The sequence below is a fragment of the Carettochelys insculpta genome, chromosome 17, assembly GCF_033958435.1.
Source record: "Carettochelys insculpta isolate YL-2023 chromosome 17, ASM3395843v1, whole genome shotgun sequence".
Classification (NCBI taxonomy): domain Eukaryota; kingdom Metazoa; phylum Chordata; order Testudines; family Carettochelyidae; genus Carettochelys; species Carettochelys insculpta.
Window position 1 is genome coordinate 3,684,150 of NC_134153.1, and position 15,790 is coordinate 3,699,939.

Sequence of the window (15,790 nt, forward strand, 5' to 3'; positions counted from 1 at the left end):
CGCAGGCAGGAGCGACTCTCGCTCAGCAGAACAGCGAGTTTATTAGCTGACAGGGCACAGCGTGGTACAGAGGAGTCAGCAGAGCAGGTACAGACAGCCAGTCCAACCATGCTGGGGAGAGGAGACTCTGAAGGGCCCCCCGAGACAGGGCCTTGCCCCCTCCTTGGTCTCTCTCTCTCTCTCCCCGCCCAGACTCACTGCTTCCCAACTCCCAGTTCCAGTTCAGCCCCATTAGACTCCACCTCCCGCTTTGTCTGCAGCTCAGAGGTGTCACCTGGTCGCCTGGGTTACCCTCAGCAGGAGCCCCACACCCTCTGTAAGCCCCCCCCACGCACACATGTATCCCCCACTACATCACAGTTGGGCTCAGCAGCAATGAGAACCTGCAGCGTCTCCTTCCTCTGGGAACAGAAACTGGCCACAGCCACTTTTCAAGTCTCCATGGGCTGCACTTAGTGCTTGAAAAGTACATCCTAGCGCAGCATGGCCCAGTGCGCTTCAGCGCCCAGGACCTGGGTGCCAAAGGAACATCCCTTCCCATGGACACTTTGGATTTTAACCCTGAAGCAATCAGGCTCCTTCTGGTTCACGAGGCAAGAATACCACAGGAGACACTCACAGCTGAGCAGGGACAGAGTGCAAAGCCCGAGCCGGTTTTCAGATCTCAGCTGTCAAGTTTATTCTGTAGCAGCTCGTTTTCCCTGTGCCTCAAGGGCATCTTGATACGAAGTGGCATCAGACTGGACCAGATGCTTTCCGGGTGCAAGACCATCGCCTGGGTGTGTCGCTTGACGCTTGACAGTTGTTTTCAGGGTTTAGCTGTGCTCACCTCTAAGTCATCCCAAGGGATATTCCCAGAGAGGGTGAGGCTCTTTGAAGCTCTCCCAATGACTGCAACGCCCTGCTGAAAAACGCACAGATCCGCACTCGAAAACATGTACGGGCAGCTCCCTGCAGGAAACTTTTGCCGACAACCTTGAGCCCTATGTGAAATGCTGGCCTCTGGTGCGTGCCCCATACAACAGCTGCTCCTTTAGCCACGTTCCTGCACTGCACACCCACGCACAGTTGCACAAGCAGGTGAAAATATATGGGCAATCAAAATAACGTGGCTATTTCAGACCACCTGTGCTAATCGTGTTGTGGCTACACCAGCACATCAGTCATTTGCTATTCTAGCAAAGCTCGGTTTGCAGAGCCCTTTGGCAGGTTACATGAGTCCAGGGCAGCCCTCTTGGGCTGAAGTCACTTGTTTTCCCAGAACTTCACTCTGAACTCTTTGCCTTATCAGCTCTCTGGCTGGCTGCTGATCTCACTTCCAAAATCCACCAGTTTAGTGTTGCTTTTCCACTTCTGGGCTCAGGGGGCCAAATGCTGGAGGCCTTCAGGAAGCCAGAAGGACTGGCCGTTGGGTGGGAGACCCCTCTGGGAAGCAGGGAAATGGAGTCATTCAAGGCTTTAAAAACAACGAGAAGTCCCGTGGCACCTAATAGACTAACAGATATTTTGGAGCATAAGCTCATGCATCTGACGAAGCAGGTCTTTGCCCACGAAAGCTTATGCTCCAAAATATCTGTTAGTCTATAAGGTGCCACGGGACTTGTTGTTTTTGAAAATACAGACTAACTCTGCTGCCCCTCTGATTCAGGCTTTAGTGTAGCACCCACATGCTTCCCTGGCTTTGGATGTCTACTCAAGGGCCATGCCTCCACCTCTTTTATCCACCTCTGCTATGTTCTCCAACAAGCACTAGTGCTCTCGCTAGGTAGTCGGCCCCCGTGGAAAATTGCTGTGCGGTATGCGGCTGATAGAGCCTCCTTGCATGGCTATTCCAGGGCCAGAATTCCCTCTAATTTTTTATTGTCCGTGGGCAGAATAAATTTGTTATGTGCACCAAGGCATGTGTGGATGTGCACCCCCATGGAAACACACGCTGGCAGCTGTGGGTGCTCTGCGAATCAGCAGGGGAACACGTGAATCTGTCCTGGGTGGCCGCATGGCTGGGGGAGATGGGACTGGATGCAGGTAGCTCCCAGATGGAAGAGGGAAGCAGGACCCCTGGCTGCGTGTAGCCTGGGCACAGTGACCATGGGGAGGAGGGGAAGGTGCCTTACGGCTAGCGGGGGAGAAGCAGGGTCACAGCTCATGGTAGCGGGGTGAGGCTGTTTCCACCTGGCGGAGTGGGGGAGAACAGATCCCAAGGAGCAGCCCCCCGCCCAGTTCATTCATAAAATGCCCAGTTGCGGTCACTTAGTGACCCCGGCTGCATCACGTTCGAATGGCGGCAGCAGAGCCAATCAGAAGGAGGCGCGGGGGGTCGAGCGGACTGGGGTGTCTGGGATGTGCTGCAGCCTCCACTGTTCCTCCGTCCCCGGCGGGTTCAGCTGTGCAGTAAGTCAGGCCAGGGAGGGGTCAGCAGGAACCCAGGGCTGGGACTGGAGTGTCTGAGGGCGGAGTCCCGAGCCCAGAGCCCGCAGGTGGGGACAGGACTCTGGAAGAGGCTTGGAGGGGAGACAGCCCACAGCCTCTGTTGCAGGGGATCGCTTGGGAGTGGTATTCATATTTTGGGTGCTGTGAGCCCCCAAAGCCTGACCCTAGCACAATGTCAAGGGAGGGGGCGCCCCGTTTTCCCAACCACCGGCCCCTGCCTGGGGAAGTGCAGATCACGGCCAACAGACCCTGTGCTCAGAGTGAGACAGTAGCATGAGCTGTACTCAAGGGGCAATGCAAGGAGAACGCGGTAGAGTACCCCTTGGCCCCAGGATTTTGGCCATTAGTGGAGCACAGGGTGAGAGCTGGACACTGGCAGCCGAGGGGAGGCCAGTTCGTGGGCTTGTGCCGGTTACATCTGGTGCTGATTTCCTGGCGGGGGAGGTGGCTCTCCAGAAAGGGCTGCGACCTGCAGTTTATCAGGTTGCCCCAAAGCCACGTGGGATGAGCCATGTTGGACTATCTCCCCGGCTGCGTGTTTCAGTGAAAGCAGGCCTGCCGGAGGGGCAGAGTGTGGATGCTGTGGCAGCCTTTGTCAAGGCCTGGGCGATTGTGCACCCAATAAACACACCAGTTCTGCAAAATACCAGCGAGAGGAGCAGGGGCAGGAGAGAATTCCCCTTTGCATACAGCACGACAGAACTGGTAGATCCTGTATGGAGATTTTTTTACCTCTGACACATCAGGCCTCAAACCTTCCCTGAGGCTGGAGACGGGAATTGGTGAGCTGACGTGGTGTGACTACGCCATGGTTTGTGGCCAATCACTCAGACAGCCATAGCAAGTGAGCAACCCTTCTGGTGATGCAACATGAGACGGCCAAGTGGGAGATGTGGTTTCCACTCAGTCAGACCACAAAGCGGGCGAGGCATTGCAGGGGCTCCAGAGATAAAACGTGTACCTGCTTTGCGATGCCAAGGCTGGTTGGCTTGTATCTGGGGTGTCAAAAATGGGGCCAACTTCAGGTTTATTTGATTTGGTTTGAAGACTATTTACAGGATCTAGAATTTTGCGTTTAAAATGCAGTTTGACTCCCCACCCCTCTCCCTGCCCCCCAAAAAAGCACAATAGGGTTCCATCTTCTTTGTCCTGCAGTGATTTTCAAGGTGAGATGTACCCATCTGTGTTCTCTTACGGCTAGCCCCACACATCGCCCTGAGCTAGGAAAGTCATGCTTGGCTTCTTACTTTTCACACCTCAGCATGGATAAAATATTTTGTGCTCGTTTACAGCTGTGCAGGATCAATGTCCTGTAACTGAGGACAGAATGAGACCCTGCAAAAGGGACTGCATAGAGCTTTTTTGATGAGGCATGCTGGAAACCCCGTGCCCTTCCCAGAGCTGGGCTGGCAGTGCCAGCAGGAGTCAAAAGGCCAATCTTTGCTATTAAATTCAGTATGTGCGTTCCTGGCTGCACAAAAGGGGCAGTTCTGTTGAATAAGAAGGTGCCTGTTTAGTTACTCTTCAGTGCAATGCTCTGGAAATACACGTTCACCTGATTGACGGGTCAGCGTATCTGAGCTAGCTGCAGGCTTGTCTATACCTGACACAGTGCAGCTGTGGTGCGTCGGGGTAGACGCAACGGGTGCAGACTGGCTGGGTTCTCCCATGAGTGGAGGAGGTGCCTGAGAATTCTGCTGACCTAGTGCAGTCTATGTTGGGGGTGAGGCTGGCGTAATTCCATGCGGATTCTTAGCTGGGTCGACCCTACTCTTTAGTGTGGCCCAGGGCTCAGCATGACTGGGTTTTGACTGTTGAGCTGATTGCACACACGGAGCCAGTGTCATCATCCTTGGGACTGGGAGGGTTACAAGTGCTGGTTGGGAAACAAAGAAAATCCCAGGGATGAATGGCTGGGGAAAAAAACCAATCAGCTTGTATTGTGATTGAAAATCTCCCAAATCCCCCAACAAGGAAAGGGCGTCTGACTCATAAAGATAATCCTTTTCAACAGCTCCCCCAGTGCCACAGGTTGATTTCTTTGGCTGCTGTTGCTCAATAACGTTATCATTTCATCCAGTTCCCTGGGGAGGCTTTGAAGTCACAGCTCAGGTGAAGTTGGGCTGCCCAGACCACACCTTTCTCCCCTTCTGTTGTTTAGCTGGAGACAATGGTCTGAGTCAGCTGCAGCTGGAGGGACTCCTGGGGCTGAGCTGGCAGACAGAACTCCCCACCACGCACACCCTGTGGTTGCTTGCAAGCGGGTCCCTCGAATTTGCCAGCGTCCAACGGATCTTGGGGAGCTTTGTGTTGTGGGGGAGGCCAGCCTAGCCCCGCATGGACTTGAGTCCTGTCTGATGGCAAAAGGAAGGCCGGTCTTCCATAGCTCCTTCCTAGCTCCCCCTCTATTACGCCAATATGCTAGATCCACACGTTATCTGCAGGTGCTGCAGGGACGTGGCTGTACTGGGCACGCCCCTCCTCTCTCCTGCTCAAATGCAATACTGGTGCTGTGCTTGGTGCCAAGGCTGGCATCTGCCCGCCCCAGTGACAAGAACCGAAAGCTGCGTGCTGTGGCTCCGAAGCGGGCAGGTGGAAGCAGTTAGGGACGTCTGTCACTTATGAGAAACGGGAAATCAAAGCCACTCCCTCCTCCTCTGCCCTGGCCTTGCGGTAAGATCTTGCCTCCTGGAAAACCTGTTTGGTTGGAAACAAATAACCACACTGAGACGGACTGTGCAGCCAGCACAAACCTTCCTGACACGTGAGCATCACGTAGCTAAGAGCTCCAGTGCCCACTTGCTGGGCTTTGTCCCTTCTGTGCCCTCGCACAGGTGGAAACGGGGTCACCTGAACTCGATGGTATCTTCTGCCTCAGTGTGTCATGCCTCGGCTCCCTTGGGAGATGGGAAGGGCCTTGGCTCCCTCTGCCCAGACCAGGGGTGAGCTAACTTTTCATATCAGGCCCTACTTTTCATCTCTGCAATGAGCGCTCCCTCCCTGCAGCCTGTCTAACGTAATCCAAACCAACGGACATTTCGGTTCTGTTTGTCTAAAAAACCCCAAACCCTTTGGCACACATAAGAAAACAAGACTGTAGAATGTAAAATCTTGATTGATCAGTATATACATGTGAATACACCTACAGGCTGAACCTCTCTCATCCGGCACCCTCGGGACCTGACCGGTGCTGGGTGAGAGAATTTGTTGGTCTATGGAAAGTCAACATTGTCTAGCTCATTACCGACACTTCCACTGCTTACCAGGCTCTTAGAAGACATTTGGGGTAAAGTACAGCTAAATAACAGCACAGAACCCCGAGAGCCAGGACTGGTGGCTGGAAACAAACTTTATGGGGCTGTGGGAAACTTGGCCGCATCCATGATAAGTGGTCGTCCGGCTACTAAATTCAGGCCAGATTACGGATGAGGCTGGAAGAGAGAGTTTCGGCTTAGAGAGGTGCAACCTGTACACATGTCCAGTAACTCATTTGAACATTTTTAATGAGATGGATGCGCCTGAGACCAGCAGCCAATTGTACTGCTCTACCTTTATGAATTTTCATGTCCCCCTACAGGAGGCCTGACCACCCCTTCACACCCCTGTCTTAGACTCCTGCCTTGATGAAGTGTCCCTCCACCAGTGGGGTGGGGGCAAAGAGCAGACAGCCAGGCAGCCTGTTTCCTCTCTCTGCTTCTTCCTTCTTTCTCAGGCTGTTTTGCAGCAGATGGAGAATTAGGGTCAGGGCTGCGGCTGCCACTTTTGCCTCCCGGTAAGTGAAGGCAGAGAAGGGACGGGGCTGTCTGCTCTAAAGGCAGAGGACTAGGAGTTGGGCTTCCCAGGCTCTGTGGGATGTGGGTGAGTCAGGCGGCATGCTTCAGTGTTGCTATCTGTGAAATGGGGATAATGAGGCTTACCTCACAGGATGTGAAGCCAGCGATGATGATTGTTGTTATTATTAGAGCACCCAAGAATGTGCCCACATTGTGAGCATGCCATCACGCCTGCTCGAGATGCCTGGCTGGCAGATGCCACGTCAGGGCTGCAGAGAATGGCCATGTGCTTAATGGTCCCCTAGGTGAGAGCTGGTATTTCAGATCGCGCCTGCTTCGGCCTGAAGATGTTTGCTTCCTCAGTCTGCCTGAAGGAGTAGAAAGGAGCCTTTGTTTGATGTGATTATAACCAAGTCAAGGGATGGTGCTTGGTCCTGCCAAGAGGCCAGGGGACTGGACCCAATGACCTGCCAAGGTCAGTTCTAAGAGACGTGTATCTGTGTCCCTTTCCAAGGGGGAGGGATAGCTCAGTGGTTTGAGCGTCGGCCTGGTAAACCCAGGGTTGTGAACTCAGTCCTTGAGGAGGTCACCTTGGGGATGTAGGGAAAATAGATTAAAAAGAAGGGTTGTGATCTGTCCCGCAGCAATGTCTGTCTCTCTGTGCAGAATGGGTTGTGCCTGCTGTAGTTTCTGTTCCCCCTAACTTCAGTAGTAGCTGAGAACCAGCATGGCAGAGGGGATAGGCCACTGGTAGGAGAACTAGGTTCATTGGTGCCACTGCCTTGGCGTGCCACCTTGGTCATGTCACTTCACCTGTCTGTGCTTCTGTTTCCCCTCCCAAACTTTGTCTTGTTTCTCTGTTTCAACTGAACCCAGGGCAAGGCAGGGACTGTCTGTTACTGTGTCTGTACAGCCCCTAGCACAAAGGGATACTGATTTCAACTGGAGTCCCGGAGCACTGCTGCGATGGACGTAACCAGCTGCATCTCTAGGGGGAAGCTTACCTCAGTGGTGTGGACGCCTTGCCCCAAACACCGCCTTCTCCCTCCCCGTAAGAGGGGTTACCCCACAGCAAGACTCGCTGGTTTCCCCTGCCTAGCTCATCACTCTGACATGTCACTCCCCAGCTGCAGGCCTCTGCCCTGAGCAGCTCCTTCCTGTGGCTGCCTTGGGGTGGCGGCTGTAGAAGCCCCAGGCCAGAGGAACTAAGGAGCAGGAAGGGGCTGTCCCCCACCCTGGAATATGCCCCACCTGTAAGTGCGCCGACTGCCCCCTCCTCTCTTTCCAGGCCCTAAGGCTGGCGGGGAGCAGTGAGGCTCAAGTCACCAGAGGGGGGAATGATCGGGAAGCTGCTGCTGCAGCCCGATCCCCTCCCCCGCAGCCTGGCGCGGGACACTGAGGCAGGGGGCGGCCCTGGAGGTGAGTGAGCAGCTCCGGCCGCCCCCTCCCGCCGGGCCGGGCCGGGGCGGTTCTTGCAGGCCCCGTGCAGGGCGCCCTGTGCACGCCCCCCCTGCCCCCGGCGGGTATAAACAGGAAGTTGTGCGAGCCCTTACCCGGGCGCTCCAGGTGTGCAGCTGGGGCCGAGCCGAGCCGGGGGCGCTCTCCGCTGGAGTGGGCTGGCGCTGGGACCCGGCAGCCGCCAGGGGCAGGAAAGTCCGCGGTGAGTTCCTGGGGTTCCCGGGCACTGGGCGTCCTCGCGGCCGAGCCGGGGCAGTGGGTCCCGCTGGGTGCAGCAGCGCCCGGCCCTCCCGCGTCTCCGCAGCGCTCCCGGGGGGCGCGGGGCCGGGCAGGGTCTGCCCGCTGCGCCCGCCCCGGCGCTCGCTCCCGGCGCTGGGACCCTCGCTGGGGCGGGTGCGGCCTCCCCGGGGCAGGCGGGCGAAGGGGTTAACGGCTCAGCACCCCGCCCCCCAGCCATGCAGGGGGCGTCTAGGCTGCGGCCCGCCGGCCCCAGAGCTGCAGCGTGGTCGTGGCCGGAGCGGATCGCCCCGCTGCCGGGTTGAGCCTTCTCCGGCTCCTGCCAGCGACGGGGCAGGGGTCCCAGCAGGGTCCAGCCCCGGGGGGCTCTGGCTTTGCGGGCAGGGAAAAGAAACAAAGCTCTGGAGGGGGCTGGGGGCAGAGGGGGGGCCCCTCTAGGCTCAGGTGGGGGCGGGACGCTGCCCCGGACCCCTCTGGGCTCAGGTGGGAGCAGCCTGCTCGCCCAGCGTGAAACCAGGCCGGTGGCATAGGGAGAAGGCGCTGCTGGGCCCATTGAGGCAGGTGGAGGTACCCGGAGCGGGCGCTGGAGACAGAGCAGCCCTGACCCGGCCTTTGGCTCAGTTGGAAAGAGGCCAGTGGAGGGCAGCAGCCCGGGGCGGTGGCAGAGCGGCTCTGGCTTGGGTGGCTGGGGTTATAGCTGCATCTCCATGGTCTGTTTGGAGCCTTCCTGCCTCCCAGCTGCCCCCCAGAGCCGTGTGGCAAATGCATAGGGTCTGGCTGCAGGCTCTGCCCTGGCAGGGCCGGGTAAGAACGGGCTAAGCTGGGAAGCCAAGCAGGGGTCGGGGAGTTACTTGTGCTTGTGGCCAAATGCCCCAGACTTGGGCAGGCCAGCGCTTTCCCCTCCAGCCCGCGGCTGCCTGGCTGCTGGGAAGGTGGCACAACCCCCTGTGGTTCAGGGAAGGCCACAGCTGCCGGGGAGGAGGGAGACCAGTCTTCTGTGGCGGTTTGGGGAGCTCTCAGTGGGGGAAGGCCCCATGCTGAGGTCACTGGCCTGGTTTCCAGCCCTCGGGGCTGGGGGGTGAGTCACTGTCACGTCAGCTGTGGGATGCTCAGGGCCCTTTTCGCAGGCCTGGGCCTGCTTTTGGCAGCGGTGGGCTCTGGACGAGAGTGCTGCGGCTGCTGACAGCTGGGCTGAGCGGATGTAGGGCTGAATGGGGAATGACAGACTGAATTTGCTGGGTGCCAGATCTCTGCCCACCCCCATTAATCCCCATGCGCTGCTGGAAGTGTTTGTGAAATCCCTTCCACGCTCCTGGCCCCACACTGCTCTTGTGCAAGTGAACGATCCTGTGCTGTGGAACCATTGCCCTGCTCCTCATTTCTCTTCCCCCCACCGCTGTGGAGCGAGCAGCCCCTTGGCTGTGGGCCATATTGGCTCGGAAGCATCTCACAGCTCCTCCTGCGAGGGACCGGAGGTGCAGCGTGCTGTGCTGTGATTTAGTTCTGACTCTTCCTAGCTGTTCACGTGGGAGCTTTGTTGCTTTTCTGGGAGCCCATCTGCCCGTGGGACGTTTGCTCCTGCGTCCTGGCGGGTGGCTGGCTGGCAAGCTGCCACCTAGGCAAAGCGTGAGCCACCTTGAAGAGGTTCTTTATGTCTTCGTGTTTTTTCCAGTGTCGTTCACCAATGGATCTCGCAGCAGGACTTGGTCTCCAGCAACACTGGGCTAAGGCCTTCAGTCTGTCACTCTGCCAGCTTGTGGCTTGGAGGGGCCAAACTAGACCTGGCTTGAAGCTGCTGGCTTCCATCTGCCTGCAAAGCACCATTAACCCCCTTCTAAGTGCCTAACAACGCTCCCTTGTTTTGCCCTCCGGGCCTGGGGGTTGTGGTTGCTGGAGAAGAATGGCTCCTCATTTGGAAGCAGGAGCTGCTAGTTTCCAGGGGCTGGTTCTCCAGCTGTGGGTGTCTGATTCAGCTGTCAGGCTGTGGGGGGAAGGGGGTGTTCCCCTTCTGCTGGTGACTGACAGCCCTGGTTCTGAGGCCAAGCTTCCAGCAGGCTGCAGACCCATTGTCCCTGCTGTACAGAGCAGGAAGCGTCCTGTCTGATCAGGAGAGATGCAATGGTCTGCTGTCCCCATGGGGCAGATGGAGGCAGAGCGAGGGGAGGCAACTAGACTAAGGTCACAGGGGGATTGTCTGCAGCAGAGCACAGGTCTCCTGGCTCCCAGTCCTCAATTATCACCCCCTGGGATGGGCAAGCCAGCAGGGTAAAAAATTTACCACTGGAGCAGGGTGCAGAAGGATGCTAACCCTCCCACCTCCTTTCTGAGCTCTGGAAGAGTTCCCTGCCCTGCACTTTCCCTAGTTGCAGATGTGCGGAGGGGCCAGGAGCAAGGCTGCCTGGCCAAGATTTTTCCCAGCCCCAAAATACTGGGATGGCCGGCCCGACGTCCCGATGCGTTTCCCATGCGCCCGAGCTTTGCGCATTGCTAATCCCCATGGCTAATGAGAGCCGGGAGCTGTTGTAAGCGGTTTTAAAATGCCCCTTCGCAGCGGATTAAGGAGGGGAGGGCAGGGGGAAGATGTCAGCCTCCTGTTGCTGACGCCTGCTTTGCAGTGAGTGCTGGGGCAGAGTGCATCTGGGGAACAGGGGTGAGCTTTCTCGGGGCTGCTGCAGGGGGCTGTGCAAAGTGATGAGGGCACCTCCTCTGACCCTGAATCCCAGCCATCTCTCGCCTCCGGGGCCTCAGCCCTGCTGCCCGGGAGCCCGGGTATGCAAGAGTCCAACACAGCCACGGTCCCCCAAGGCTGCATTGCGGGTGACACCAAGTGAACCCTGCAGACTTTGGGGTACTCAGCCCCCCCATGTTCACAGCAAGATCCCCAAAAGTGTGGGTGGGGCCCCCTCAGCTTTAGCACCCTCTGTCTGCCTCTCCTCTGTGGGAGAGCTGGGTAGGCTTGTCTCAGGGCTGGGTTTCCTAGCCTGGCACATGCGGGCTTGTCGGTGGCGCCTCTCTGTGGCCCCTTCCCCAAATGGGCCCCGTGGCTGTGACCAGCAGAGCAGGGATGAGGCAAGGTTCCCTGCTGGAGCGACTAGGCATGCGGGGTGCCAGGTCACGGAACCCCCTTCAGTGACGTTCCCTCCTGGCGGGGCTCCAGACAGGCCCGGCCGTCAGTGCTGAATGGCCTCTGTTCCTTCAGAGAGCGTGGGACGCCTCCCTCTTAGGTCCTGTCCGGCCAGGCGGGGGGGTGCAGGGGAGGGGGCACACAGGCTGCCACAACCCAGAACTGGCCTGAGGCTGCCTGGCCCTTCTGACCCCTGGCAAAGGAGCGGGGTGGTCTTGGGGATTGGGGGGGGGGGTGCCCCAGCTGTTTGGGAGGTGAGATGCCCCCACAGCCCACAGGAGGGTTTCAAGGGCTGTGTGATCCGTTCCCTGGGCCCCCGTCGGCGATGAGGGCGCAGGCCCTGGTGCGGATTACCCGGATGCTGGGGTTGAGGCCAGTGTGTGGCTTAACACCTCCCGCAGCTGTCAGTCACAGCTCCTTGGTGCAGATGGCTGTGGTTGGGGGCAGCTCCCCAAGGACGCGCAGGGGCATCCTGGCAGACCCAGGCCAGGCCTGGGGGTCAGCTGGGATCCCATATGGGAGGAGGGCAGGTGATGGGGGTGGGGAGGCTGGGCTGACGGTGGCAGCTGACTCCCTTTCCTGCCCCTCTTTTCAGCCCAGGCGCTGGCTGGGGCTGCCCTCCCGGGGTTGGTGGAGCTTCCTTTTTGAAGCGTCTCTGCCTCTGTCGATTGGCTGGAGGGAGAGACCTGTCTGCAAGTGGGGCGGGGCCTGTGCCTTGAAATAGGAAGCCCGGCTGGGCTCCCCCGCCTGCCGGTGCCTTTGTCTGGCTGCCCTGGCAGAAGCAGGAGGCAGCAGCTCTCCACTGGGCGTTGATCTCTGTCCCCTTCTTTGCAGCGAGCGGAGCGTGACCCGGCCCCTCGGACTCCTCGCTCTGGGCCCCTATGGAATGTCGGAGCCGTTTCCTTCCAGGGCGGACGTCCGGCACTAATCTTCACGGCTAGCCATGGGCGGCAGGTGACGCCGGATGGACTCTGCTGCCCAGGGCAGTGGGAGCCAGCGAGCGGAGTGGGCAGCGCCGGGGGGAGCAGCCGGGGAGCGTGCAGCATGCCCGTGGAAACCCTGCAGGCCGGGGGCGTGCTGAAGGGGGTTTCGGTGACGGCACCTTTCACCTCAGCCATGCCCTTCCGCATCCTCAACAAGGGGCCAGAGTACTTCCGCCGCCCGGCAGCCCCCGGCGCCAGGAAGCCCAGCGCCGTGGAGAGGCTGGAGGCGGACAAGGCCAAGTATGTTAAGAGCCAGCAGGTGGCCAGCACCAAGCAGGAGCCGGTGAAGCCCCTTCTGAGGCAGCCCCTCTTCGCCCCGGGGGTCCGGAGAGCCATGCTCACTCCAAGCCGCAAGACCCCTCCTGGGGGCCGCAGGGCGGAAGCCTGTGGGCCAAAGACCTCCCTGAACCTGGAGATCCTCAACAACCTCATCAACCTCTGCGACAGCCCCCTGCCCTTCCCCAAGCCAGAGAGTCCCCGGGAGCACCAGCGGCAAGCGGAGCTGCCGGCGCCCCAAGAGCTGGGTGGGCGCCCCGGCGGGCAGAGGAAGAGGGGCCCCACGGAGGGCATGAGCAGGCTCTCGGAGCACTCTGGCACCTCCAGGGCCCCCAGCACGGTGGCCGTGCGGCGAGTGGATGTCCGGCCCTGCGGGGTTCTCCGGGCCAGGGCGAACCCCCCTGTCCAGGTCACCCCCGGGCCCCTCTCCCCCGCCCCCAGCTCACCCAGCAGAAGCCCCCAAACCAGGCAGCCAGACAGCGCCAAACGCCAGACCCTCCTGCACCGGTCTAAGTCGGACCTGAGCGACAGGTACTCCCGGGCCACGGCCGACCTGGAGCGCTTCTTCAACTACTGCGGCCTGGACCCTGAGGAGGTGCAGGACATCGGCGTGGAGCGCTTTGCCCGCGCCACCTCCGACATCGTCTCCCTCCAGTTCCACAGCGTCAGCACGGCCAGCTCGGAGGGCCCCCGCTCCCAGCGCAGCGCCGCCAGCCCGGAGGACAGGCAGGCGGAACGCATGCCCTACGGCATCTCCGTCATCGAGCGCAACGCCAGGGTCATCAAGTGGCTGTACGGGCTACGGCAAGCCAGGGAGCCCCAGAAGGTGTCCGACGTATAGTGACTGGATGCTGCCAGCTCTGGGGCAGGGGAGAGTTAATTTCGTGCATGACTCAGTCTGGTCCCTGTGGTGGAGTCTCATGGACAGAGCATCCGTTAACTCTGGTCCTGGTCCCCCCGTTACCTATTGCCTGTCCCTCGCCTGTGGCATTGACAGACCTTCTCCCTCCAATGTTGAGACATCCCCCGGCCGCGATGAGCAAGAGGGCCAATTTCCTTGGCACAGGGAGAAGCCAGGCAGCGTAAGTAGGGGCCTGCGGCAGCCTCAGGAGTTACTGTGCATCGCCTCAGGCGATGAAGCTGGCCCCGGGAAGGGGTTTCCTGCCTGACAGGAGCTGGTGCTGTAAATATGCAACCTATTAATAAAGGGCCTGGAATACAGCTGCACCAGTTGGAGGGCAAAGGGCCGGCTTGCACCTGCCGGCCTGGCTCCAGTCTGGCACCTGCCTGCACCGGCCTAGGAGTCAGTTTACCGAGACAGCGCCGAGGGGTTGTAAACATCCTTGGAGGCGGTGGGGGGGGGGAGGGGGAGCGCACGTGTGCACCCTCCTTGTGGGCGAGCCGAGGGAACACCTGTGTGCTGGCTGGGCTGTGACCTGCGCACCCTCCTCCTGCAGCACAGCAGAGGCTCCGCTCTCAGCTAGGGCTTTTCTCCAGCCCTGCCCATGTAAGAAACAGCAGGCTCAGAGCCTACCCCCCGGCCCCCGCAGAAGGCACTGCCCCAAGATGCCAGAAAGCCCAGGAGCTGGCTGCACCTCCCTGCCATGCAGCATGGCTCCTCTGCCGCAGCTGTGGGCAGCCTGCCCCTTCCCTCTGAGCTAGGGAAATGCTCTTAGCTGGCTTGATCTCTTGCAGCCCAGGAGCCAGTTCTACTGTCCTGTGCCAACTGCCCACCCTCATTAGTGGGGTAGCGTGTGCCACGGTACCTGTTGCTCAAATGTTAACTGCGGGGGTGCTCTGTACCCACCCGCTGGACTGGCAACTCCTTGTGTTTGTGTTCAGCCTTAACCGCTCCCCTGGGAGTTCAGAGACAAAGCCATTCTAGGAGGCAGCTTAATCCAGATGCAACTTAATTTTTGTTTGGCGGTTTGCTGTCTGCCAAGAGGCTGAGCCCCTGGCGTCAGGGCCCTGGTGTCCGAGGGCGTGAATTCTCCCAACCAGCATTAGCTAAGCTCTGGTGTGGAGAGGAGGAAATAGGGGTTGATAAGAGAAATCCCTGGGCTGGGGAGGGCTGGAGCGTGGGGCGCTTGCAACAAACTTTGTCTGTGTTGCATGAGAAGAACAGCCAGGTCTGCTCTCTGAGCCGCCAGCCAAGGGGCGTGCTGTTCCGCTCCAGGACGCTGGGGCGGGGGTGACAGATCTCTCTCCTGAGAGTCCTTTTTCTGCGGTAGTTTTTACCTGCCTGTTGGTTTTGCTCTGAGGCTCCTTTCTCTTACAGCTGCCGCTTTGTTGTGGTTCTGTGTACACTCCAGTGGAAGCCAGCTTGCAATGTAATAGCTGACCCCTTGGAGAAATGTATGCAACGGGGATGGGGGAGAGAAAGTGACATGTAACAGGGAAAACAGTCCTTGAGGAGGTTACTAGTTACTTCCACTGGAAACAGACCCAGCATAGCAATCTGTGGTACAGCTGCCTCTTAATGGCCATCTGTTTCGTGCCCCAGCAGAGGTGCTGGAGAACCGCCTGCTGTGTGGAGCCATTTGGACATAAGTGTAGCAAGGTGGGAACTTTTTGAACTGCCCAGAGATCAATACAACCTCCTACCCAAGCTGGAAAGCGTGCCCTGGGACCAGGCCCCGTGCCAGTGCTGGCTCATTGAACTTCTGCAGTGAGGCTGCAAATAGGAAGAGCCTCATCAGCTTAGCCATAAAGGCAAAGATCTACCTCCTCAGTGTAGGATTACCAAGGCTCTGGCTGTGTGTGTGTTTGTATTTTGTGTGTGTGTGTGTTTGTGCATCTTTCTGTGCTGCTAGCCAGCACGGCCCAATGGCTCTGGCACTGCTGAGCCCGGTTATTTATGAAGATGGTTTCTGTATTTTTCCTCTTCTTGTTTTTACTGTATTTGCTGATGTTTGGTCTGTTTAAAAAAAAAAAAAAACAAAAAAAAAACTGACTGATTTTTATTAAAGTCCTGTCCTTTGGATGGTCGGCAGTTATTTTGTTCGAATGTAGCTGCAACCGGGCTTGATGCCCCATAAATGTGGTGGCAGGTAGGGGCCGTGCTCGAGGAATGGTGTCTGAATCAATGTAATTCACTCCCCCTACAAAAAAAAAATCTTGCCACAGCTGGGTTCAGAGCAACTCATGGAGTTGGTGGGCAGGGCAGTCAGGGCCACTCTGAAGTGTGGGGACCTGCCCTGGTCAGAAGGAGAAAATAAAATGCGAGTAGAATAAATCTCCCTCTTTCTCCCCGATTCCTCTTTGCTGTAGTTCTGTGTGTATTTCACTGGAGGTCCTGCCCTGGTCATGGCAGAGAGTGAGAACAAACCCCAAGACTTATGTGCTGCCTGGGGCCCAGAGTTCCAGTGCCCCAGACTGTGCTGTACCTGGCTCAGCTGTGATGCTCTCCCTGCCCCCAAAAGCAGCAGCTGGACTTGAAAGGGGTCAACTGCACTCAGGGGTACTTGCAGGAGCTGAAGGCCAGTAAAGGAGGGGGATGGGGGCCCATG

The 15,790-nt window shown here is 58.5% G+C and overlaps 1 protein-coding gene and 1 long non-coding RNA gene across 2 annotated transcripts; one reads left to right on the plus strand and one right to left on the minus strand.

Annotated features, from left to right (window-relative positions):
- Positions 1–3,570: 3,570 nt before the first annotated feature.
- Positions 3,571–8,052, minus strand: LOC142022079 (uncharacterized). The gene is made up of 3 exons (XR_012647848.1): positions 7,757–8,052; positions 6,348–6,571; positions 3,571–5,127 (listed from the first exon to the last, which is right to left on the minus strand). It is a non-coding gene; the product is annotated as an uncharacterized LOC142022079 (long non-coding RNA).
- Positions 7,787–15,370, plus strand: FAM110A (family with sequence similarity 110 member A). The gene is made up of 2 exons (XM_075011555.1): positions 7,787–7,863; positions 11,857–15,370. Exon 2 carries the CDS (start codon positions 12,067–12,069, stop codon positions 13,120–13,122), a length of 1,056 nt encoding a protein of 351 aa, XP_074867656.1. The 5' UTR covers positions 7,787–7,863; positions 11,857–12,066; the 3' UTR covers positions 13,123–15,370.
- The last annotated feature ends 420 nt before the right edge of the window (positions 15,371–15,790 follow it).